This window comes from Miniopterus natalensis, chromosome 12, assembly GCF_054644295.1.
Source record: "Miniopterus natalensis isolate mMinNat1 chromosome 12, mMinNat1.hap1, whole genome shotgun sequence".
Taxonomy (NCBI): Eukaryota; Metazoa; Chordata; class Mammalia; order Chiroptera; family Miniopteridae; genus Miniopterus; species Miniopterus natalensis.
In genome coordinates, this window is record NC_142092.1 from 24,351,746 (window position 1) to 24,379,006 (window position 27,261).

Below are 27,261 nucleotides of genomic sequence, written 5' to 3' on the forward strand. Positions count from 1 at the left end.
TTAAACTTAGAATTGATGCGGTCCTTTATTAACTGTTACCCTCAGCCCTTCATTGACGGAATAAAATAACCTTTTACGGCAGCACCCTTTGTGGCAGGTGGCAGTTCATCCTGGGTCTGTTGAATTAGCGAGCCTCTGATGTGTTGAGGGTGAAGGAGTCGTGTAGACAATAGCGTAGGCAAAGGAGTGATAACCAGTGTACGTTTCCGTCTCAAGGGGAGATGCATATAGGTAATAGAACAGAATTTCCAACCGATACTATTGTTTTGATTCCCAGGTGGACACAAATGATGCTGACCCAGCAGATGAATCTGCATTTGAGTCTCAGTACTCTCCTGATAACGACAGCATCTACTCTACTCCAGCGTCTGTTTTATCTCTTCATGGCAGTGCTTGTAGTGATGGCGTGAACTATGGCCCCTCCCTCCCATCTTCTCCTCCCAAGGTACGAAGGAAATGGTATCTCACTTATGGGAGAACCTTGTATGCAGTTTTCCAGAGGTCATTTTTTATGGGGAGTTGAGTTGTAGGAGTAGCAAGTCAGACACTCTGTTCCTCAAGTCATGGGTTCATTATCAAATTAAAGTTCAGATTCATTTAGGTAGTGTTGATTGGGTAACTTAGACTCCCAGGGACTATTTAATTCTAGGGTCTGTGATGCAGAGTGATAGACACTAAGGTTCCAAGCTTCTGTTAGGATTTTCATGTTAAAAAGAAAAAAAATAATAAAACATTTCTCAAATTCTGTTTTTAGCTGTGTCTACTTTGGAAAAAATATAGATATTTTAACCATTTTATTACTGACTTTCACGCCAAGTTGGATAGTAAAATATTTCTTGCATTAATTTAATATTTACTAGCTAAGTTAAATTTAATGCTATCCTATGTTTTTATATAAAATGATGCCAAAGAATATGTTGAAATCATTGTGAATGGCAAATGTGTTTGTCACTGAGTATGAATGAAGAATTCATTTGCTATTTGACATACTGAGCCATTTATATTTTAGAAATAGATTATTGGCATAAATGCTCTAACTCTATTTTCTTAGTGACGTGCTCTATAACGTTTAATAAGTAACATTTTAAAACCTATCCAATCTTTTGGGTGTTAAATAGTATCTTATTATTTTAATTTGAGGTTCCTGATTACTAGTGAGGTTGAACATTTTTCATATATTAGCCATTTGGGTTTTACTTCCATCAGTGACATCTTCATATCTTTTGACTATTTTTATAATGGGTTACTTATCTTTCTGTTGATTTGTTAGCATTGTTTATATTTTCTAGACATTGATATACAAAGCAATTCAATGTATTTTTATGAGTATGTGTATGTGGTGTTCATTAAAAAACCTAAAAATGTGTGGGGATGTTCCTTTTCAACTTTAGGAAAGAAGTTATTCTTGGAGAAAATAGGAAGCATGGGAATTTAGTTCAATACATTGTATCATTGTCAGTAGAAAAAGACATGGAAGAACATATGGCAAAATGTTACTGTCTATTAAATCTGGGCAAAGAATTCATATGGGGATATATTTTCTTCATTTTTCTATGTTGGAAATATACCATCAGTAACAATTAAGATAAAAAGACTGGACAATAATTCTTTCTTAGATATATGAAATATATGTTTTCCACCTAACTTCGGTGGGAAGGGAATTTGAATACGCTGGAAAGTAGAATTTTCATAGAGCTAGCAGTTTTCCTCTTTTCCTGAATTAAGTATTTTTTTGGCCAGAGCAATCAAAGCTTTTTCTTTCATGTTCAAGGTACACCTGTTATCCTTGCAAATAATGCTGGACAGCCTCTTTGAATTGGTTTGCAAAGTATAATCTTGAATGGAGCAGCTGCTCCTCTCTCACCACACCTGAGACTGCCTCACTCTGCCTGCGTCCTGTCTGGACCCTGTTCAGTCTTTCCTGGCCCCTGGGCTGGGAGCTGAGTTCATCCCCTAATGGAGTCTCCTAATCCACAGCATAGCACAATTCTTGCCAGTGGGACAGATTGCATTGTTTAACTTTGTAATTGTTACTTAAAGGGATTACACAATCTGCATACTGAGAAGCATACATTTTACAGGGCAAATGCTGGCTGTATGCAGCACAACATATTGGCTTACTGAAGTCTGTTTGCCTTTTTTTTTTTTCTTTTCCCAAGCAGTTTACTCTTTTGTTGAAGGAAATTTTGGCAGGCTGGCTTATCAACTGAAATATTTAAACTACAAAACAACAAAGAAGACATTAATGAGGGTATTTTAAAACAAATTGTGAAACTCCTGTGTGCTTGTAGTTTTCTTTGAAAGTAGGACTTCCTAGACGTGGTAAATCTCTGCAACAGTTTTGTTTTGTTTTGTTTTTGTTTTCTGTGGCGTCTTTTCAGCATCTATTTACTAGAAAATAGTGTGTAAATAATAAAAAAATTAGATGATGCATTCATCTTTTTGTCTTTGCACTAAATTTACTTTTAAAAGACAGAAAGGCAATTTGTTATGGAATTTAGAATTGACCAATTTCCTTAAAGAAAAGTGAGCTCTCATTAGGACTTTTTAATTGATAAAATAAGATTGTATCACATGTGATACTGATGTGAAGAAAGATGAAATAGAGTGTGAGGATCTTAGTGATTCCTCAAGTTTTTGACTGTGCTAAATATGTAATAATCTTGTAGCCCTAAGTCATGTCTGGAAGTACACAAGTAATTTTGCCTGTCTCCTTAATTGACGAGAGAGTTCTCTTCACTGGAGTCAGGCGTGCTAGAAGTTGTAAGACCTGGTCACCCAGAGCAGGAACTCATGGGGGGAGGACTATCTCATGGCAGAGCCTGGGCCTTGCAGCAGCTCAGACTCCAGAGGACTGCAGCCCCAGGCGGAGCTCCTCTGTACAAAATTCTCCCATCAGGGAGCCCATACTGCTATTTTTTTTTTTTTTTCTTTTTAAAGGGGCAGTGTTTGCTTAATTTGATTATCATGCCAGGATTTAAGGGAAATAACCATTACTTAAAAATCTGAAAAATATGGCTGCTTCCAGGGCATTTGGATTAATAGAGGCAGGCCATTGAAATGTGGATTTTAAAGGCAGAAAGCCAGTGGGATCTTTCCTCTCTTCTTGTTCTAGGTTTTAATTTTTGGATTAATCTTTTTATCCCCTTTTTCTTATCTCCTCCAAAGACATAACAAATGCAGAAATAATTGTTTCCAAACTTAAATGCTTATAGACTTTTTTTAAAAGTTCAACATATTTTGGAGGAGAGAATGCTTTCATTTATTTTTTACTATTTTGGCTTTAAAAATACACCCAATACAGATTTAGTAGCTGTGTAATGAGTCTCCCCTTCTCCTAATCATCACCTGCAGGCCCCACCCTCCCCAGTATACTCACTTCTCCGAGGATGAAAAGTTTACCAGTGGGTGCATATCCTTCATTTCTGAACATCAGTACCCCCAGGAAATGCTGTTGATTCTAGTGCAAGTTGAACTTGGTGTTTGTCAAGATAGAAACTCCTTTTTGTACCGTGTACAACAATCACAGCTAAGGGATTCTATGATACAAATTAAAAAAATTCCTAAATCTTCACTTACTGTCCTATAGCATAAAGTATTGCTGCTTTTACAGACATGTTTAAAACATGTGCATTTTTTTGGAGGAGAGCATTAGTATCAAAAACTGATTAGATCACTCCAGTCAAGATGATCAGAGAGATTGTGGAAATCCTAGGGACAAAACTGCAAGTTCTCAAAGATATAAAAGATGTTGCCTTTTCGCTCAGTAGTCAATGTATACACAACAAAGGACATGTACCCTCTCTCAGCAAGAGTGGGGGACAATGGAAGCTGGAGTAGCTATGCTATGAGTACGTTTTTCAAAGTATTTAGACTGCTTATTGAAGAAAAACAGGTTGTGTCCAGTGAATATTAAGTATTTAGCTCATCTATGTAAATCTATTATCTGGGTAAATAATGTGCCCAAGTATAACCTTAACTTATTCATTACACTTAAGAAATAGGCCTATTTTCCAGTAAATTTAACATCCTTGTTTCACATTGTCTCCGTTTTTTGGTGTGTTTTTTTTCCGGAGAACAAGACTATATCAAGTGGAGGCACATGTTAGGGTGGATTTTGGTATCTCAACTTCATTTAGATACCAGGTTGCACTGGGAAATTGTAGTTATTTTTGGATGTATATGGGGGAAGAACTGCTTTTCTTTTAGATCCATAAGACTTTTAAAAATAAAACTCAGTTGGTTGTTCAGCAACCAGAAACGTTTCTTAAGTAGGCTTATGTTGTCTGCTGTGTTGATTAGCTCTTTCTTCTCTGTGTGTCTGTGTTAACTCCTTCATGAATAATGCATGGAAATTTGTTTCTCGATTTACAGTAAACCCCAGCTCAGGAGGGCAGCTTGACCTCTTTTTCTGATGAAAAGTAGTTTTCATTGTTATCTTTATTTAGGGAGTGGGGGAGATGATTCACTGCTAGTTATCATAATTAATTTAGAATACAGAAACTAACCGATTTCTTTAGTAAGTACGCTGTTATTATTAATAAGACTAAAATCATCGGAGTTGGGTGGATGAGCTAACAGGTTATCTTTTAGGTTCTAGGACCGTGGAGGATGCTTTCCTCTCACATATTCCTGAGGATTCTTAAGATGTTATTTGCTTGTTTGATATTCCCCCTTTTCTCAATTCTTTGTACCAGGAGTATGTTAATTCCAGGGAGATGAAAACTTTATTAAGGGAAAAGAGTGTGATTGTGTTGGAGCAATTGATTATCCACTTAGGAAGACTGAAGAGACCCCCATGCTCACACCACACCCGGAAATAAATTCTAGGTGGTTTAAAACTGCATCTAAAAACAAAGCGGTTATAAAATAGGAGAAAATACTAGAAAGCATTCCCTTTACTTCGTGCAGAGGAGGGACTTACTAAGCAACATATAAGACCTAGGAGCACAAAAAAATTTGATTACGTAAAGAATGTCATTTAAAAATTATATAAAGAATTCTTGATTACATATAGAATTTAACTTTTGCATGTATAGATCATATACAAACTTACAAGTAACAAGCTGGGAAAATATTTCCAGTACATGTCACAAAGACTTTATATTCAGAATAAGGCAATGATGACAATTAAATGAATATCACCTGAGAGAAACTTTGATAAAGTATGTGGTTGTTCACAGAACACATACAAATGGCATGTCCTCACTAATTGTCAGGGACACATGTAGTAAAACACTAACACACTAACTGGAAGACCATTTGACAGTATATACCAGCATTTTAAGTGTGCATATCATTGGAACAACAGCTCTGATTGTCGGAGTTCATACTAAATAAATTTCCACAGGTCTGCAAAGATGTGCACTAAAAATAACAGCAGTGGCTAACAGTTATTAGGCATTGTCTATTAAGTCAGGCATGTTTTTAGTACTTTCTAGTTTTAACTCTCCCTGTCCTCCCAACCTGTACTAGGTCCTATTATTTTCCTTAATTAATAGACCAGGGAACCAAGGCACAGAGTACATTTAAGTAACTTGTCAAAGCACCAAGAGCTGGTGGAGCCAGCATCTGAACCCAGGCAGAGTGACTCTAGAGCCTGTACTCCAGTCCTCTCATGCTTAGGAGTGTTTTGTAGCCATAAGAAGATTGAAGTTGACTTGTATTTGTTGACATGGGAATCTCTCATGACAAGGTTTAAAGATACTTCAGAAAAGCAAGGAAAAACCTACTATGTAGTGTATGGTTCAGTTTAGGTTTTAAAAAAATGTATGTGTATGAGCTTGGATGTGTAAGTGTGCGCATTTGGCCATACACATACGTACATACATACATACATACATATTATATATATATATATGGTGCAAATGAATTTTAAAATCTGATAATAAACACAGGTATAGCCAGCTAGTTTTACTGGGGAAAGGTCCAGAAGTAGGAGCCATAAAGGAAGACTTTAATTCAGTGTCCATACACACTATAAATCAGTATGGCCTGAGTCTTTTCCAATGATAATGTATTCATACACTATTATACTTTAAAAATATCAAAGAATTGAAGAGAAAATTGGTAAGTTTATTCAACAGCAGCAGTTCATAGGGCCGCTGCTTCCCCAAAGCACGTAAGCAATACAGTATATCTGTTGTAAGGAGATGCATGTGTTTATGTAAAACTATAGGATTTTAGAGTTTAGGGAATTTCAGAAATTAATATCAAGCCAAGAGAGGTTCTGTGATGTACAGATTGTTAATGAGAGATCCTGGATTATGACACATCTTCTAATGCCCCTTCTTAGTATTTCTTCTGTCGTATCTTGCAGAATATTTGTGAAAACGTTCCCTACAATCGTATGAATTGTGTGGCTTTCTGTCTTCTCCATAAGTACCTATAAATGTCTGTCAAAATAATTTTCCCTTGAAGGTTCTTGTGATCTGAATCAGTTGATATCATTCTCTTCATGCTTTTGATCTTGTAATATATAGGAACTCAGGCTGTGCTTGAAATAAGATTTGGAAATATAGTTACTTGCTTTCCCATGTAGATTGAACTCTGAATGATTTTATTTGTGAGTAGAACATACTGTTGTATCTAAATGATCTCATGTACAGTATATTGTATGAAGATAACTCAGTAGACATGAGATGTTTGATTGCAGGAAATGTATTGAAAAGCGTTTATAAAGATAAAGGTAGACGGAGCAACAGCTAAGTGAAGAAATTGTATGTTTGCTAATGCTTTTTAAGTAAGATATAGTTATGTTGTGTTTTGTTTTTTCACTAAATAATCATTCATTAAGAAAGGATCTTATAAAATACACTGATGTAATTCTGGCCACAATTTTTAATTTTTTATTCTTTAATCATCAGGATGTTACCGAAAATTCTTCAGATCCAGTACTTGATCTGCACATGTCCTTGGAGGAGCTGTACACCCAGAATCTCCTGCACAGACAGGATGACAGTCCACCTTCAGTGGACTTGAGCATAGGACCTGCTTCTGGCTTCATGGAAAATGATTATACACCTGCAAATGCTATTGAACAAAAATATGAATGTGAAAACACAAGAGCATGGACCGAATCTCACCTACCAAATGAAGTTGTATCAAGTGCAGAATGTTCTTCTCTTCTGCTGTCGGATTCAACTGGAAAGGTAATAGTTTAAAGATGTGGTGTATGTATTACAGTGAGGTCGGGGACTGAAGCATTCTGGCCAATCTCATTTGGAATTAGTGTTCTCCTGATGCTGAGGTTTTTTCAGAAGCCAATCTATGGACTTGTTTTGGTCAGAGGTTCTTGTCGAATAAGGCACGATCTATTAGAGAACATGTGTGATGTTGAAACCATACTCCAAAGTCTAGTTTTCCTTTTCACGTGACTTATTTTTCTTTCTGTCAGGGCTCTGAGTTCTTAAATCAACAGAGCTCTCTGGCCTCTACTGCCGAGTGTGTCATGCTTCAGAATGTATCCAGAGAAACTCTTGAGAGGACTATTACTATAGCAAAAGGCAATTCTAGCCTAGGTAAGTGCCTTATTTTCCACACATACCTTCCCAACCAACTCCCTTGCCAAGAGGAAAAATTAAACCTGGTTTTGGTATTTTTGGCTGTAGATAAGAAAATAGGTGTTGTAAATTTTTCTGTACTTTTAATGGTTTCTCGTTTTATGTACTCACTATTTTTCCTGAAATGGTTAACTGGTTTGTTTAGTTCAGACCAGCTTAGATTCCTCACTCTCTTAATTACTTAAAAGTATTCAGTAGCCTCATTCACGTTCAAGTAAAAGATATACGAATCGTTTGTGTATGAAACAGCAAATCAGAAAAGGAATTCTTAGAAAATGAAAAGTCAGCAATTTGGAGTTCTAAATTCTTTGGAAAGGCAAATTATTAGCTTTTTTTGAATGTTACCAGTTATGCATAAAGTCAGTTTGTACTTAATTTCTTTCATTCACTGAAAGAAAGACTAAAAAGACAGCCAGGTGTGCCACCACCAAAATATAAATGCGAGTTATAATAGTCCTTCCCAGGTGGCAGGATTTTTGTGTCCTTTCTTACCCATAAAGGGTTGCGGCTAGTTAATAATCATAAAGCCTTCAGAGTTGGGCAAAGAAGACTTCCTGTAAAAATGAAATCCTAATTTCAATAACTAAAGCTATATTGAGGCAGAGCACGTTTGTTCTTTTTTTTCTTTTTTTTGAGTTAAACAGCCATGTGACTCAGCTCTGTCCCTAGTGCTGTCTGATGATAAAAGTAGGATGTTAGAACAGGTGCTCTGAATGCGGAGTGTTGTCCAGGCCTCTGGGTAGCTCTGCATCCGAGATCTTGTTCCTTCTGTGAGACCAACCAGTACCCTTTACACTCATATTTTATGGCAGGGCCTTGTTTCCTTGTTAAATTTGAGACTTTGCAGAGAAGTCCAACAGGGCTCACGTGGTGAGTGGGATTCTAGTCTCTGTCTCATTCTAGATTTTGTTCCATTTGGTGGTGGCTGGGCACTGCCAACGGCAGCTGAGTGGGGACTTATAGCAGAGAATTTTTACATAGATGTAATATTTCTTATATATATTACACTTAATAGAATGGTGTAAAACATGAGCTACAGAACTTTCTATAATTCACTAATTATGAGACGTATTATAGATATCAGAGCATGCCAGGAATATTTCACCTGCTAATGCAGTGTTTCTGAAAGCATGCAACTTAGAATACTAGTTCTATAGGATGTAAGTAGGAGTTATAAATGGGTTCCAAGTTTAAAAGTTTGAAAAGTGATGAATTTAAGGAGACAGGTTTCTGTTTGCACTGCATCGCAGTATCTTTCATACTCAGATATGCGTGCGGCTGTTTAAGAAGAGGTTATAGAATGCAGCGTTTCTCACATTTAATTGGCCATAGAACCCATTTTTTTGACCAACTCATAAAACAGATTTTGTAAGGCCCTTACAAGAAACCCTATTCTAGTGTATTCACCCAGCTATCAAACTTTCATTTTTTTCTGTATTCTAGCCACTATGTAGAGACACCGTGATGTAATCACTTTTCTCAAGGAACACGAGTTTAAGAAAACTAGCTAACTGACAATAAAGTCCTGATTGCATTACATACTGTGATAGACACTCATACATAGAACATCGAAGGCTTAAAAGAGAGACTAGCTGATCCCCTACCCTCAGAAAAAGTTTTTATAAGCTTTACATCTCTTTATAGCTTTACATCTCTTTACCTGGTTTAGTTATATAATCTTGTTTTGGAAGGAACTTTTATCACTCGATTTAAAGTGAATTAATGTTGTTTTATGTAAAGTGTTAACATAATCTAAAAGGTTTTATATTTTTGAAGGAATCGAGTGAGAGGAGGAAAAGGGAATGTAAATTGGGGTGAGGTTTGTTGTGGACACCTTTTTGAGGAGGTGATATTTGAAGATGGAGGAGTTAGCTGTGCAGGGGCTGCTGAGAGGGGCCAGCTGTCTGAAATGGGGGGAGACTCGGTGAATTTCTGGAACACGGTTGCTGGAACACGGGGAGCCATAGGGAACCTTGAACAAGGGGTGCAACTGCGCCACATAGGCGTGTTGTATGTTAGCGTAACAGGAAGTTGTTAAAGGGCTGTTGGCAGGGAGTAATGTGAGGTGATTTGTCTTTTTTTAATGATCCCTCTGTCTCCTGTAAGAAGAATGTCCTGGAAGCCAGGAGACCAAGTAGTAGGCTGTTTTGAAAAGTGAGGCAAGAGAAGGTGCTAGCCTAGTCTAGGGTTAATAAGGAAGTGGAGAAAGATGCATGGATTCAAGACAAGTTTTGGAGGTAGGAATAACAGGACTTGGTGATGGATTAAATAGTAGAGGTGAGAAAGAGGTAGGGATCGAGAATGAACTTCAGCATATCTGCCTTGAGCAATGGAGATTAGTATTGTGGTGTCAGCACCGAAAAGGGAAAGATAGATGGAGATATAAGGGGAGGTAGAAACTTGGAAATTCAGTTTTATACATGCCAAGGTTGCGTTTCTTGTTAGTCATCCAGGGAACAAGTCAGGAGGGCGATTAAATATCCAAATCTGGAGCTTCTAGAAGTTCAAGTTTGTAGATAAAATGGGAGTAGATTAGGATTAAGTTCATATCGGTTTAGTTCAACAGACTACTGTACATTCAGGCACTGTAGCAGGCTTAAGGATAAGATGAATACAAGCTTCTCGATGTTAGGAATTCTGTGTGAGGCTTTTTCATCTCAAGCCACCAGCATAGTACTTGGCACACAGTAAGCATCTAGTAAGTATATACTAAATGAACAAATGATTTGGAATAAAGTTGTAGCACTGAGTTTCTTAATTTATTGAACTAATTTTCCATTCATGGTTCTGCTCTTTATTCTCTTACACATATAGGATGGACTCCTATTATAAAATTGATTTGATGTTGTCAAAATGCTCTCCCTGGGAGAGTAAGGGGTAACACATCAAATAGCCTAAGTTACATTCACTCCTGTGTGGACCCATTTAGTCTCTAATGTATTCAACATGGAGTGCCTTTGTCTAGATAAATTTCACAAACATTTCAAAATTTACTTTAAAATATTTTTTGTTAGAAACTTCAATTCCTTTCATTTTGATTGTTTTTTATTGGCTTGAAAAGTGAGTTCTGCCCGGCCAGGTGTGGCTCAGCAGTTGAGTGTCGACCTATGATCCAGGCGATCGGGGTTCGATTCCCGGTCAGGGCACATGCCCGGGTTGTGGGCTCGATCAATGACTCTCTCATTGATGTTTCCATCTCTCTCTCTCCCTCTCCTTTCCTCTCTCTGAAATCAATAAAGATATATTTAAAAAAAAAAAAAAAGAGTTCTAATTCATAGGTATTATGTGACTTTCAAATTACAATGAATTTGAAATTCACAAATTTAACCCCTTTCTGTGTTCCTCCATTACCCTAGGGATGACAGTAAGTGCTAATAAAGATGGCTTGGGGGTGATTGTTCGGAGCATTATTCACGGAGGTGCCATTAGTCGAGATGGGCGGATTGCCGTGGGGGACTGCATCTTGTCTATCAATGAAGAATCCACTCTCAGTTTGACCAGCGCCCAGGCACGAGCCATGTTGAGAAGACATTCCCTCATTGGGCCTGACATAAAGTAAGTATCATGTGGACCCCAGTTTGGCTTGTGAAATTCAAATCATCAATCAGTGTTGGTATGGGTTTTTTTTGAGAATATATTTCTGTTTGATATACAAAAATTACATATCCCTTTCATATAAGTCACGTAAGAATTTGACTATTCCTGAATAGTTCTTGATCTTAGCTCGTCTTTTAAGATAACAAGGCGCGTGTGCCTGTTACTCTCCGCGCCTGGAGGGGCGGCTGTCTGCAGGGAGGTGCCGCCCCTCCTGCGGGGCAGCTGTGGGGTGGGGACACGGCGCTGTGGGGGAGGGCTGCAGGTCACGGTGGACAGCAGAAGCTCGAAGGCGGCCCGCGAGGGGCGGGTTCCAGAGAGGACGTGCAGTGGTCCTAATGAAGGACAGACATGGGTAGCCGCAGGACGCTATAGCAAGGTGGTGCCGGAGCAGCCACATGCTGCACATGTTCCCCGGCTCCCGGGGAAGCTGCAGGGCAGCTGTGCCCGGGCGAGTTGCCATGTTCAGGCACATCCCCGTGTTTGAGAGCGGCGTCATCCCGATCAGCAAAAGGGGAGGAGTGATCAACGTGCACATCAGTTTGCAAATAGTCACAGTGGGCGTCGTGTGCACCAGCCCGACCTCACCATACCTGATGTCATGCTGCCGGCAGCCATGCATTTGGTGCCAAACATGTGACTACACCCAGGTCACTCAAGGCAGCCAAGAGCTTAGAGCTGACCAGGTTGCTTCCTTTGAAGTTTGTAATGTTGTCCATCTAGAGCAAGAATGGGGAACCTTTTTTCTGCCAAAGGCCATTTGGATATTTATAGCATCATTTGTGGGCCATACAGAATTATCAACTTAAAAATTAGCTATGAAAAAAGCTCCTAGATTTATTGAATTTTGAGTCCCACTTGCAGTTGCCTTGGCAGGGCCGGACCACGGGGCTGGATGTTCCCCACCCCTGATCTAGAATCATGAGAGAAAACAGCTCCACTTGATGCTTGCCACTGGCTGCTCTTTTTACCTGCAATTATGCCGCCCTTCAGATGCAAAGGAAAACCCGTTTGCTCACTGGGAAGACCTGGTGTTCTTCCTGAGACCCCCAGTGGAGGCTTACAGCGGCACCCATGCTGTACCGTGACGTGATAGACATACCTTGTTGGAGGCAGAGAATGGAAAGAGCCCAGTGACCAGGACCAGGTCAGCGCCAGGAGCCTTCCCCTGGTCGCTGAGGTGTCTGGGGCCACCTCTCTTGCTTATGCTGGTGGGGAAAGAGTCCAACAACATGCTTCATGCAAATACGGAAATACTCTGTTAGTTTTTCCTAACCCGGCCCGGGCAGGGCCTGACCAGAGCGCAGCTTCAGGGGCAGCAGCGCTAACACCTGAGGGCAGCGTAAGCGTGGTTGCAGGGAGGTGACGGCCAGACCCGCTCCAGAGACCTTGGGAGGTCCAGGCGCCGGGCCCCTCGTCTCAGCCTGGCAGAGCAAAGACAATGTGAGTGAACAGAATGGAGACCAGAGGGTCTCCCAGCACCAGGCTGAACCCCCTCGCAAGAGAAAGGAAACAGAGAAAACTCCCACCAAAAGGCCTTCCCATTCTGGTAGGAAGTGTGAGGACAAGTCAACCCCAAGATCCCATGGAACCACCCAGGGAGATCTAAGGAGAAGGACCGGAGCAGCCCAGGGGCCAAGGACATGGCTCCCCCTCCCAGGAACACAGCAGCCTCAGCGTCACCCAAAAGGGTTCTAGGTTATGTCAGAAATCAAGGAGGAGCTGATCTAAAAGATTTGGGGGGCGGAGCATAATCAGGAGATCCGTTCCCTTGTCCCTCCCCCATTCTGCAGCTCTGTGAGTCTAGGAGGAAACCCTCTAGTTGTTCCTGGAATGTGTGCACATCGACTAGAATGGATCTCCAGGGTTAGGATCCACCCACCTCTTTCAAGATGGAGAAACCACTTTTCTTAAGTAGGTCAATTTCCTGTCTTGAAACAAATAAATGCCTGCTATTAAAAAAAAAAAAAGTATTTTAAAACAATTTTGCTTTTCTCCGTTTAATTTTTTTTTCCCAATGATTTTTGCAAAAGCCTTAGATGTGAGATAGATGAGATATGTCTCACAGAACAGGAGGGTCCACTCTAGGATCTTATTTATGAAGTTTTGATTGGCCTTCAGTATAAGGAGTTATGCACCACATGTTTAATCTGTATGGATCCTAGAGCGAAGCCAGGTGTTAGAGGGCCAGTAATGGGAAAAGATCATATAGAACAGAGCCAGTCTAAGCAGTAACTTACCTTTGCTGAACCTCATGATCCAAGAGAATTCAACAATGGTTAACATAGTCGTGTAGGGTATTTTGTGAGGAAGTGTCTAAACTGTCCCGTAATCCCATAATGTGCCCAAAGCACATTATATATGTGGCTTGGTTTTTAAAGTCACTCAATGTTTCTTGAGCCAACATAAAAATCAGTTCATGACTTTATTGTCACACCTCTTCAATGTAATAGTTTGGCTTTTTCCTGTAGCATTCACCGTTGAATATCTGTATTTAGTGTATAAGGGGATAAAATAGTAAAACAACAGCTCAGGGAAAGATTGTTGACCTTAAATTAATGTAATGGTTACTCGTATGGGACACATTTTAGTATTAATGCTATTTTATGGACTGTGTTCTGTAGTACTCTTTTGCAAAGTATATCTTGCTAGAGCTTAGGTAAGAAAAACAGTATTTACAATCTGGTTTTCATTCTGCCTTCAATAAAAAGTAGAAAAATATATACTGTGTGGAATGGATTCTTCTCTCGTATAAAAATGCATTCTTTAAAGGCAGAACTTCACTAATGGGCTTTCATAGTTTTGTATGCCCTTTGACTTTTATTCTGTAATGGAACACATCATCAGATCCTGCGACAGCTCCGTAATTATCTTATTAATAATGTGAGTGCAAGTGAGCATCATTAAAAACACCGGAGCCTCTCTACTAAAAAAAACTCATGGTCCAGTGTCCATTTCTTTTGCTTAAAGATGAATGGTATATCCAGCCACACGGAGACTCTTTGTGGCAGGGGTTTGGCTTGCATGGTTTACATGCAGTATAAAATGCAGACGGCCTGGTAACCGATCATTTGATTTATTGTGTGATGATGTCCCTGCTGAGCTGTGGGCACTGATGCAGGTCTCTGAGCACCATCATTGGTGCTTGGTTCTAGCCTCTGCCTCTGTTCTGATTTACTGAAGATCTTAAAAGGTAGCCAAACAAATAAGACCATTGTGACACTGATTTGACATAAGTCATGCATCTAGCCTGCTCCAGAAAATTCGTCAGGTATGTTTTCAAGCTCTGAAAGTCGTCTCTCTCTTTTTCTCGTTTTTGTTGCTGTCTTCTGGTTTGGTTTGTTTGTTTGTTTGTTTTCCTACCCTCTGACTCCGGGTCAGAATTTACCCTTTCATGTGGATAGCAGCTTAATGATGACCTTGAGGGCTAGAGAGCTAACTTCATACATAATTGCTTTAAGATCCCTGAAGGCAGAAATGTACTGTGGTATCTTACAGTAAAAAAAGAAAAAAAAAAGAAAAGAAGAAAAATCCCACAGCCTTCCCTCTCTGGACATCAGTCAGTAAATCAATCAGGTAATTGATCTGTGTCTCACATGCTGGTGTGTGCACACGTACAAACATGTCAGCGTAACACTTTGATTTCTTCTCGAGTGTCCTACTGTAGCTGTGATTCAGATGATTATGGTTTGACCACTGGGTAAGTGGTAGAAAGAAATTAGAATCATATAATCCTTTTTCTGGCGGGGGGGAGGGGAAGTGCTAAATGATAGAACAAATCACCATTTAGGTTGGCCAGGGCTGAGCAGCATGTTCCATGCATTTTGCATGAAGTGTTTTTGGCCCTGTGCCTTCCAGATCTCCTGCTTTCCTGAAGCTAAAGGTTTAGAATTACCTTGAAAGCTAAGGGAGTAATCCTCCCCAAAGGAAAGCCTGGGCCTCCATTACTCTGAATGGAACCAGGCATTGCCTCTGGCTAATTAAGCTTTGTAGTCATTGCCTGGATTTAGGCTCCATCCCAGTTTCTTCCTGTTTATTTCTTGTTATGAACCCAGCTTAATCTGGGGTGGTGGTAGAGAAGTGTATTGGAGGGACTTAAAAAAAAGACTTAATGGCTCAGTTACATGACTGACTCGTTTTAGGAAAAGCATTGCTTGTTCAGACAATGCACTGGATTTCTTTTTTGCCTTTTACGACAGATAGCTAGGAACTTGGTGAGAGGGCTTTCATGCATGCCTGGGTAGCTAATTTGAGTTTCAAGAGTTCAAGAACAGCCAGTTTAAGTTCCAGGTTTCATTATTTTCTGTGGAAAACCAGATGTGAAGCCTCACCAGAATGCATTCTGTTTCACTTCTCACTCCACCTTGCCAGGAGCTCTTACAGTTCTGTAATAATAGCCAGGGTTTTGCGCTTAGCAGCAGCTGCTTGTAACATCTGCCAGATAATTACCAAGCTGAATAAGAATTCACCTGCCTTAACCTAAAGTGTGGGATGAATTCCTGATCAAGGAATAAAAGATTGATTGCAGTTACATTTTTCCATGCTTGTTAATAATCATTGCTATAGACACCAGTAAGGAGCAGATGCTTTTCTGGGGGAGGTGTAGATGGGAGGGAGGTGGAAAGGGGAAAAAAAACAACCAGGAGCACCCACTTTTAACTACATATGTATGCATCTCATATTCAGCACAAGACATTGACATTTGTTAACACCATTGTAAAAAGATGCCGCGGCGTATGCTTCACATTCTAGATTTTCTGCAGCACCTGCTGACGATCGAGCCCCCTTTTATGTGTGAGTATCGGTGATTCAAAAAGCTCATTATGGCTGTGTGTTACAACTTGTCTGTGAAAACCATTTCATGCTTTTGTAAAGTCTGGATGCAGGGATAGATCCAGGCATAGATTCAGGGTATACATTTTGGCTTTTTTCCCCCTTCATTTATATAATAACAAATTGCAACAGAGCTATGGGATTGTTCCATTTTCCTTTTGCGCTGATGACTGTCAATGTATTTGAAAATCATATTTTCCAGCTACTGAGCTTTTAAGCTCCTTTGTCAGGGAGTGATCCTTCTGCATGTGCAGGCGCAGGCTCTGGATTAAGAGCTGTATCACATTTCAGCATCACTAATGTTACTTTTATTTCTTCTGCTCCATGCTTAAGCGTAGATTAGTTTACATTTAAGAATTTTTAACACAACTCTCAAATAAGCAGTTTCCGTGTGTTTCTGTAGTTCATAATTTACATAATTTAGTTAGGTGATGTCTTTTGGTGATTTGGAGGTGGGGTGTGGACTTGCTCTGTGCGTGCTGTTGCATTGTGGGATGTGTTCTGGTGGCCATGCTGAGGGTATTGGGCTAAATAGTTATGAAAACTGCCTTCTATAACCTTTTCACTATTCTAAAATAGCATAAAAACATTTGTAAAGCTCCCCATCCCTCCCTCTTTGGTAAAAGGAAAATTATTTTGAACAAATATAGAGGAAAATTCATTTTATTATTTGGTATAGAAATTTTCCTTCTCAAACCGGTTAAAAATTTAAATATTTTGAGCTGATTATCATTATTTTCACTATTGTGTTCTTGCTTTCCCCCCCTCACCTCTTCCTGGCTTTTTCCCTTAAGGTTTTACTTGTATGTGTTTGAGCATATTGAATCTTCAGAAATAATACCAGTTTTCTTGAATAGGTTTTTCAGGTTTGGGGTTTTATATTTATCTTTGTGTGTGTGCATGTGTGTGTGTGTGTGTGTAAAATACAATCAGTGTTCTTTTCCAGTATAATCTGTTACGTGTTTCTAACTTACTATTTTTGAAGGAGTAATGTAAATTTACTATTCATTATATTTTAATACCATAGAGGAGGTGTTTTTATAGATGAATAGATTAAATAGGGTCAGAATTAGGGTGCATTTCTCTCATCCAGCCTAGTCCTGAATCCACTGAGCTATGCTTTCTGCTTCAGTTTTTAATCCTCCAGGTAAAAGTGTCGTGCAAAGATCCCAAAGGGCCCACGGATTGGGCCGGGTGATCAGCTGTGACGAGGTTGCTGATGCCCTGTTGCACACTGCCTTGCGTTCGTATTACGCTTCTGTTTACAGTAGCCTCATAAAAAGCGGTGTCCTTTTCGCACTCGAGAATGCGGGATTGAGTGGTTGCGATTCACTTTCCCATCACGCTCCCGATGAGCAACTGAACTGCGTCTGTGCCTCTAGATCTAAGGGACCTCACAGAGTGAATGCTTTTTATAGAATAACCACTGTATCTGAAATTATATGCCTTCCTCACTCAATAATTATGACATTGGTGTAATTCGTATTTTATTATAACATGAAAGACAACCCTTTCATCCTTGCACTCCAGTGCTAAGGGTTTAAGGTTATTGTCTTTTGGGGTAGGTTATGGATAGCTGGTTCAGTAGTCTTTATGGTTTTTATATATAGTTGCACAAACATGCCCAACTTGCTTCAAAGGCAGTATTTCTCTTGCCTTTTCATTAATTTGAGGATCTTGGGCAGCTCACTTAAACAAGCGTATCAACTATAAAGCCTTATAGAACAGCAGTAAACTTGAATTTTCAAATGTCATTTTCTAAACATTATAATTGTGGTCAGCATCTAACTCAGCGCCTTTGGCATTGTAGACATTCAGCCAGTACTTGTTGAATTGGGAAGTGACCAGTCAAGTGTAAACAGGCTTTTCCCTGAAACCAAAATGAACTTAGAAGTTGCTACAAACTAGTAAGAGCGTCTTTCCATAAAGTTATAATGGCTTAACTTCAGACTTGGAGAGTTCTTAACTTAGTAAAGCTAACATGTACTTATTGATTGATAATGCTTGTTAATACTCATAATTAATTATGTATCATGGAAGACCATAAAGTTATTTACGTAAAATAATGTAAAAAACTCAGTATTTTAATAGCGTCTACCTAATTTTTCTGCTAAGGAAACCAAGACTCTTTGGATGAAATCATGGTTATTACTGACAGTTATTTTCCTAAGAATTTATAGATCTTTCTAATTTCAAAAAGTAGTTTTCGCCTTTTCATTTGGAAATATTAATAATGTTGTTTTCCTCCCCCATATGATTATTGGCAAGCACGTAGTTTATCAGCATTTAAAATGTTAATTTCTGTTATTCTTACATGTAGGATACTTTATCTTTTTGATGTTTGGATTCTCTGCCGAGTAAGCTGATTAAATGAGTTGTGAGAAAAAGGAGGGATGAAGGGACAATATAATTTATTTCCCTGTTTTGGAGTCTTTTCCTAACAGTTAGCCAAAACTTTGCTCCCCTTTGCATTCATGGATTATGTTCTGTTCCAGGATTACTTACGTGCCTGCAGAACATTTGGAAGAGTTTAGAATCAGCCTGGGACAGCAGTCTGGAGGAATAATGGCTCTGGATATTTTTTCTTCGTACACTGGCAGGTAAATTAAACAGTAAATCTACGTGATGACTGATACAGTAGATTATGAAGAAGAATCTCGAATCCAGGGTCAGGGAGGACTAGCAATGAAAGAGATTCCTTCTTTCAGCATTAAAAATTTTTTTTTTGCCTTTACGCCCCTCTACTTAAGTAATTATGACATAGTGTGGAAAATTAGGAAAATTCAAATCAAGAAACTAAAATCATCTCTAATTATACCACTGAATATAGCACTTTCAACATACTGAGCTTGGAGAGTTCACTCTAGCTATGAGTGTTATTTCATCAATTTCTGGGAAGCTACAATTTGTGTAGTCTTTTATCATGCTTTTTCCTCTCTTGTAAATATTCTTTCATATATTTGTAAGTATTTTTAAACATCTTCAGAAATTTTATTTATTCCTTTTTTAACATACAGATTGAGGAGCATTTTAATGGTTTTTACTCTCTTGGAGAATGTTGAGCTGAACATCTTGGTATGTGTGTGTTGAGAAGCAGAGTGCGTGCCTTTTATTTTTTTAATCCACACTGAAGGATATATTTTTATTGATTTTAGAGAGGAAGGAAAGGAGAAGTGGGGGGGAGGGAGCGAAACATCAGTGTGAGAAACATCTGTCGGTTGCCTCCCGTAGGCACCCTGACTGGGGATCGAGCCCACAGCCTGGGCATGTGTCCTGACAGGAATCAGACCTGTGACCTCTCAGTGGATGGGACCATGCTCCAACCAACTGAGCTGCCCAGCCAGGGCGAGCATATGCCTTTTAAATGCTCTTGATACACAATGTGTTAATAACCCCTAAATAATACAATAAAAAAGTGGGTGGTTTTTTCCCCTTCAGAAAGGCAGGAACTGAGTTTTGATGCTGCTGCTGAGTTCAGCACAGGGAGAAAAATAATGTTAAAGTGCTTCCCAAGAAGAATGTCCCATCTTACACTCTCAGCTGTGGAGCAGTTGTTTCTTTTTCAGTTGCATCAGCAGCTGAGCACCAGATTTCCCTTTAAGCTTACTGCAGAGCAGAAGTGGCTTTGTAAACATTCTGAGGCCTTCTCAGAAGAGCTCTGCCGTTTCTCCGCAATGTCAGAACATCCCAGGCACTTTGGCGTCCAGTGACTCTGCAGGCATCGTGATATGACATCACTGTTTCCTCTGCAGATTGCACCTAATACGGAAAGGGTTAGGAAAGGGAAGATACGTGTTTAATAAAGGGAAGGAATCCCGTGGCCCTTGGGGCCTCATGAATTTTATGGGAAAATGAGTATTCACTCGACCCCATCTATACAAAGCTCAGCCACACTCCACTCTAGAATGTCCAGCTCAGGATTACAGCGATCTTCCTGATGCTTTCTGCCAGAATGCTAAAAGCAGTCATTCCGATATCCCTCTGAAATATCATTTCAAATGGCTTAAACAATGTGCCAAAGTAGCACTGTATTCCTTTTAAGCTCGGAGGCCTTAAATGCACTCAAAATGCATTAGAGAGAAAGAGCCATGTTCAGCACTGCTTCCCCCGGCACAGGAAGGAGAAGGGCCTGGATCGTGCAGTGCTGCGACTGGCTGCTTCATTGCAGACAAAGTATATTTGCTATTAACATAAAGGTGCTCAAACAAAACAATCTGCATTTTATAGAGTAGGAATCTACACGAGAGAGAGGTTAAGTAACTTGCCCAAGTTTCGTAGGTAGAAAGTGGCAGAGCCAAGATTAGAATGTAAGCAGTCAGGCGTCCTGTTTGGAACCATTGGATCCAAAGAAAGAATCGCCCAAGGCCAGGGTAAAAATATGGGCAGCGTAGCATGGAGGTTAAGAGCTCAGGTTTTGTAGTAGAACGGCCTCAATTAAAAGCTCACTTCTCTCCCTTTACTGTGTGACCTTGTGCCAGTTTCTGGCAGCGCCTAAAGGCAGGTGTGAAGAGAGCCGTTATGGTTGACAAAAGTTGCACTGGTGTTCAGCACCCGTCTTGGCTGAGGGAGTGCAGGAGGAAGAGAATCGGTCCTTCTGCTCTTGGGAGCCAGGGCACGAGTCAGTAAACCACAGCCTGGGACGGGCGAAGAAATCGGCACGTCTGGGGCAGTGCAAGGGTTCAGGGCTGTGGAATCCTTTGAAGAGCAGGAGGCTTTTGTATCAGGATTCAGGATACTCATGAGGCATGAGCCTGAGGGTGGTCTGAGCAGCCCCCAGAGCAGAGAGTCCAGGGTGAGAACCCCTCCCTACCCCACGGCTGTACTGAATATTTTAGGGGCTCTTTCTAAGTTCTTGTTCTTGTCTGTCTGCCATACATGCTTTTTCCGTCATATTCCCTCCAGTTATGTTTCCAGAGGGTTAGTTTTCATCTCTCTGCCTGGTTTCATCTGGACAACAGCTTCACTCAGACTGTCCCGTTTTCAGTCAGCTTCTTAGCATCATTTTAACACCCCCCCATTCCTAACAGCCCTACCCCAGTGTCTGCCGTGGCTCTCAGAGCCCCAGCCTTGGGCACAGCTTTGTTCCTCAGTTTCCACAGGAGGGGATTCAAACACAGCCAGTGGGCGGGACCTGTAGGCAGGCAAACTTCCTTTTAGCAGTTGAAAACAAAAAACCAGCCTTCAGGTCAAAGAAAAAAATTCGAAATTCAAGTAGAGCCTGGACATTTACTTGCCAAACATGTTGTGAAACATTCAAACACAGGGGTGATTGGATTCATGACTTCTGATCTCAAAGTCTAAAGATTCGAGCATTTGGCCGAGTTCAGTCGCCCTGTCATTGGAGAATGGATACAATATGAGCATATGCTTGCTTTAGATTTTTCAATTTTTGTAAAGGTCAACTGAAAATCACTTTTGAATCGGAATTTTTATAGCCGCCTCCGCTTTCAAATAAATATGTGAACATGTTTCTCTAGCAATCCAATTTTTACGAACAGCATAGGGCACACCACAGTTGCTTTACCCATCCTCTGTTGCCCTCACATGTTACTTGACACTGGACACATTTTGTCATATGGCTGGCATTTGGCACTATCTGAACCCTACAGAAGCTGACAGGCGACCTTGAGCATAGGTGTATTGTAAACTGCTTGCTGTGTGGAGAGTTCTGTGTCTGGCCCCTCCGGCCGGGCTGAAGCGGGGCCCTAAGCATTCCCATCCTCAGAAGGTGAAGGGAACGAGTCGGTCCATTCCTAGGAAGCAGAGACGCCGAACTCCTGGCGTCCTGAACAGTCAGCTCCTTGGGGGCAGGGATTGTCAGCCGGGGCTGTGCAGGCTCAGAGCCCGTGTGGTCCTGCTGTCTTCTTGCACACAGCAGGTATTTAAGAAATACCTGTTGCATAGTTTTCCTTTAAAATTCTGTATTTATCCCCTTCTCATTTTATTCCTTCATTCTCCCGTGTTTCATCAGGAAAGAGGCTAGACAAGACACTCAGTGTTCAGCTGTATCTTCAGACTGAGTTATAGTAGATTGATTTTTTTTTTTTTAACAGAAGCAATAAAGTTACTTTTTATTGAATTTATTGGGGTGACATTGATTAATAAAATTATATAGGTTCCAGGTATACAATTCTACAGTACATCACGTGTATATTGTATTGCGTGTTTATCACCCCACGTAAGTCTCCTTCCGTCACCATTTATAGACTGATTCTAATGTAAGGTTTTTATTTTGTTCGACTGGGTTTTATTTTCTCCTTAATGTGAAATGTTGTATACTTATTGGCTAAGTATGGTTAAAATATAAAGCAGTTCTGCCTTTTTTAGCCAAATCAATAAAGGACAGGTAAGACAGCCTTGCGTGGGGTTCCTAGGATTTGGGGTGCTCATCGTATCACTCTTTAACAGAGACATTCCAGAATTACCAGAGCGAGAAGAAGGAGAGGGAGAGGAAAGCGAACTTCAGAATGCGGCGTACAGCAATTGGAGTCAGCCCAGGCGGTAAGGACTGTTTCTGTCTTCAGCCTACTCAGTGTTTAAAAATAGGGAGCTGTAGTTTCAGGAGCTGTTTTACCACTTGATACTGTGACACTGGGCGAGCTGTTTAATATCCATGTATTTCTTCCTGTGTACAGTGGAGAAGATAGTATGTATCACACAGGGGTAAAACTAACATGTATGTAAGCGTTTTGCATATAATAGGAACTAAATAAAATTAACTAGAGGAAATTACACATAGGTAGTTGGAGGGAATATTTTCTGTAGAGTTTAATCTTAAATATAACATCAGATGTTAAATTTCTCTAGCATTTGTGCTAGCTAAATATTCAAAATGTATGTATATGTACGATCGTGTGTTCGTAAGCATCTTGTTATCACAGGCTGCTGTTATTCAAACCCATGTTTTGTCTATAACCAATTTGACATATAATAGAAAAGATGACTTTCCTAAATATGCTCAGATATATCACTGTGCATCACTAAGCCAAGATTTTGTGTTGATGCTAAATAAAATAAAATAAAATTCAGTTTAATAGAAATTCGTGGAGTTCTAATTATGGACCCAGACAAGAAACGATTTTGTCAATAAGAGGGAAGTATAAGACATAACTCCTGCCTTCAAAGAAGCTATAATGTACTTGGGTAGGCAAATATAGAGATGCACAAAGTAATTAAAGAAAAGCAAAAGGTATTTTGCATTCAGTGTAAAATAAAAGTAATCAGTGGACACTCCCTCTAAGCAGATCTAAGGGTGACCATCATGTTAGTGTCTTGCACTTAGTAAATACTTAATATTTATTCTACAGTGAGTAAATAAAAGGCTTGAGAGAATAATTTCTGCTCTTCCGAGATTTAGTACAGTTTCATGATTTTCCTTGCTCACAAATGAGTTCGAAGCAGCAGCCATCACATTTAAACATTTTCTAGGTTGAGTCACATTCAAAGTTTAAAAAACTTATGTTGCTTTCACAAAAAACTGTAAGCATTTCCAGCCATCCAAAATGACCTCTTGATTTGAATTCTTTAAAAGCTGTTTAGCCTGCTTAAGGAAGTCACAGTGTCCCTACATTACCCATATTGAGAACAGAATGTAAGTGCTAGTTCTGTGGCAAATATATATATATATTTATTATAAGATGTTAAGTTTCTTATTTGAGGATGGAAGCAAAAGTAAGTCAGATGAAATTATTTTGTAGCTTATCTCTTCATCTGTACATGGACATTTGGGTTGCTTCTCCCTGATCATCATTGTGAATGATATTTCTATGAACGTGGTTGTACATTTCTTCAGGACCATGCTTTGAATTCTTTTGAGTCTCTACCCAGGAGTGGAATTGCTGGATCATATGGCAATTTTATTTTTAATTTTTTGAGGACCTTCCATACTGTTTTCCATAGCAGCTACAAGATGTTACATTGCTCCCAACAGTGGACAAGGGTTCAGATTTCTTCAGTTTCTCTCATTTCTCCTTGCCAGCACTTATTTTTCTGTTGTTGTTTTAATAGTAGCCATACTAATGGGTGTGAGATGGTATCTCATTGTAGTTTTGATTTGCATTTCCCTAATGATTAGTGGTGTTAAGCATCTTTTCATGTATTTATGTATTTATGGGCCAGTTGTATATCTTCTTTAGAGAAATGTCTATTCAAATCCTTTGGCATTTTTTAATCTGGTTATTGTTGTTGTTGAGTTTTAGGGGTTCTCTGTATAGTCTGGATATAAACCTTTATCAGATATGAGATTTGCAAATATTTTCTCCTATTCTGTGGGTTGCCGTTTGACTCTAATGATAGTATCCGCTGATGTCAAACGTTTTTAATTTTGTTGAAGTCCAATTTGTCTGTTCTTTTTTGTGATCATTGCTTTTGGTGTCATTTCTTAAAAAAAATAAAAAAATTGCCAAGTCCAGTGTCATGAACTTTTCCCCTCTGTTTTCATATGAGTTTAACATTTTATTTATTTTTTTACAGCGTCGAACTTTGGAGAGAACCAAGCAAGTCCTTGGGCATCAGCATTGTTGGTGGACGGGGGATGGGGAGTCGTCTAAGCAACGGCGAAGTGATGAGGGGCATTTTCATCAAACATGTTCTTGAAGATAGTCCAGCTGGAAAAAACAGAACCTTGAAACCTGGAGATAGGATAGTAGAGGTACCCTCCAGCGAGCTTTCTGTGTTAAAATTCCTCACCTGTTCCATGCTCTTTACCAAGGGAATCAGCACCTTTACAGCGGTTACTGGTCCAAACATTAGAGTAAAATGTGTCCGTGGTTAAAACATTTCTTAGTTGTTTCTTTTCATCTGTGATTGCTCTTTTCAATATATGGCAACAGATTATATATCTTGATGTAGAGACTGATGTTTGAAGGTATAACCAGCCATTTTTTAAAACATAGGCCCTGAGATAAAGTAATTAAGTCCTGGTTAAAAGAGCAAATTTCTTGGGGAAATAATTTTTCAGTATATATACACACACAAGATATGTTTATCACAATTAAGTTCTCCAATGAGATGTTATTTCAAAAAATACTTTATAGTTATCATTTTATTGTAAACTGTGTTGGATGAGATTTTTTTCTAAGTGAGTCTTTTATGCTAAGACCTTGATAGCTTTTAATATAAATGCTCCCACCCCCAGCCCAAGCTCAGATTTTCTTCCTTCTACATGCTATGCCCATTTATCACTCAGGGCTGTGTGTGTGCATGCCCACACATGTGTGTACACATACATGTGTATTTTGTTATGTATGAAAGAGAAGCATTTGGTCAAATTGTACCTAATTCCTTAATTCAAATCAAAGTTTAATATTTTAAATAGACTTTCCCTCAGGAGTCACTCATTTACTTAACAAATATTCTTGGAATAGCTGTTGCATTCCAGGTGCTGTACCAGGCTCTGGGCATCCCACAGTACACAGAGCACTTTGCCTGCCTGCCTGCCAAGTGGGACAGGCTGGACAAGTAACCAGGTCACTTCTGAGCGGTGTGATAAGTTATTTGATCACGTTAAGCGTAGTTTTAGTTAAGAGTGTAGAGGAAGAGATACCTGACCCAGATTTGCTGAGTTGTCAGGATTTATAGAGCATAAAAGAGACAACATTCCGAAGGAAAGAGATTGCTGTTACTATAATGATCACTATGTTTATGCAAATGATTGCCTCTCCTTTTCTAAATCCATATAACTTACACATTAAAGTGCCTTAATCGTTTAGAAGAAGGTTATAACTTAACCTTTATTTTAAAATTAGCATTTGGGGGATTTGTTGATTGAACGATTGCCTGATTATTACTGAGAGCTGAAGAAGGAAGAAGATGGAGACTTGAGAGAAAGCAAGGGCCATTCTTCCCCGACCACTTACAAGGAAGAATTGGGGGGTTTTTCTCTCTTCCTGCGTACTTGCCTTTCATTAGCTGACGTCTTAGCCCTATTTTGAAGAACTGTTTTTTAGGGGGAGTGCTATCTAAAATTTCCATTTTTAGATTATCACAAAGTAGTTTACTTTATGGATACTTCACTCTTAAATACCTTTGACCTAGGGAGAAAAAGTAAGAAATATTTATTATTATTATATAATAATAATGTAAATATAAAGAATTGATCATAGTTTACATCAAAGTATTGTTTAAATGTATAAAGAATGTTAAAGCACGTCTTTCAAATTGAAAAGGATTTTTGTGTGTGGTAAAATGCCGTGTGCTGTTTAGCAATGGTCTTTTGAGAGCTTTTATGTGTGGGGACTTTTCTCATAAATAAGAAAGCTGTAGGCCTCTGAAATCCTGGGGATTCTGTAATATGTTTCTGCTAAGAGTTTCTGAAATTCTGTATAGACTAGATGAGTAGAGACCTGCAAATGATTTCATTCTGGGTATTGAGTTCTTTGGATGTGAGCAAAGATATTTAATGTCCTGTTATATTTTCCCACTAATGGAATATATAGTACACATGAATACTAACTTTTATTCTACAAAAAGTTAGAAGTCATTTTCAACATGCACTGAATGAGATGATGTTAAGTACCATCTAAGTATCAGTCTGAGGGAGGTTTTCAATTAAATGTATGTATTTTTTTAAAGTTGATAATGTTCTGTGCACAGATCTAATCATTTTCTTTTCCAGAATTTCGTCCACTCTTAGTTTGCTGTTGTGTTGTATATACCATACTGTGGTGATTGGAAATGATAAAACAACCTAGTGTCCTATAGATTTCTGACAGGATTAGCATTTGGCCTTTCAGACTATTCTTCCTTTTCATATAGTGCGTCAGCTGAGCTCATCACCCAGGCAAGCCATGGTCAGTTAAAGGTTACGAAATAACTTTCATTTCCAAGCTCTTTACTAACAAGTAAACACAGTTCCTTGGCTTCCAGCTCCTGTCACACCTACTGCAAAGATTCTTTCGCCAAACTAACCTCACCATAACCTGTTATTTCTGAACATCAGAATTTTGTTTTTAACTTTAAGCTTCCCTGTACGGAGAAAAATACACAATGCATCTCCCACCCACTTCCCAAACCACTCTGTAATGAATTGGAAAAATATTGGTACAGTGACTTTCATGGTGAAGACAGTGCTACTAGGCAATTCCCTTATATTACTTCTTTAATTATGCTGATTTATTAAAGGAGCAACTGAGCAGTGTAAGGAAAGCAAGCACAAGCAGAGCCTTCATTTTAACTCTTTATTATTTCAGTTGATTATGAGAGACAGAAATCTGTGTCCAAAACAAGGGACCCACACGTCTGCTGAACAGATTAAAAGTTCTGAATCCCCACA

The 27,261-nt window shown here is 39.3% G+C and overlaps 1 protein-coding gene across 8 annotated transcripts in view; it reads left to right on the forward strand.

The window, feature by feature from the left end:
- MPDZ (multiple PDZ domain crumbs cell polarity complex component) overlaps positions 1-27,261 on the forward strand; it is a 140,324-nt gene that overhangs the window by 77,824 nt on the left and 35,239 nt on the right. For all 8 annotated transcript variants that reach the window (XM_087822664.1, XM_087822659.1, XM_087822666.1 and 5 more), the window contains 7 exons: positions 278-445; positions 6,867-7,151; positions 7,397-7,520; positions 10,919-11,117; positions 18,485-18,589; positions 22,398-22,490; positions 24,462-24,639. In XM_087822664.1, the coding sequence (XP_087678790.1) occupies positions 278-445; positions 6,867-7,151; positions 7,397-7,520; positions 10,919-11,117; positions 18,485-18,589; positions 22,398-22,490; positions 24,462-24,639 (1,152 nt within the window). The remainder of the gene's footprint in view (positions 1-277; positions 446-6,866; positions 7,152-7,396; positions 7,521-10,918; positions 11,118-18,484; positions 18,590-22,397; positions 22,491-24,461; positions 24,640-27,261) is intronic.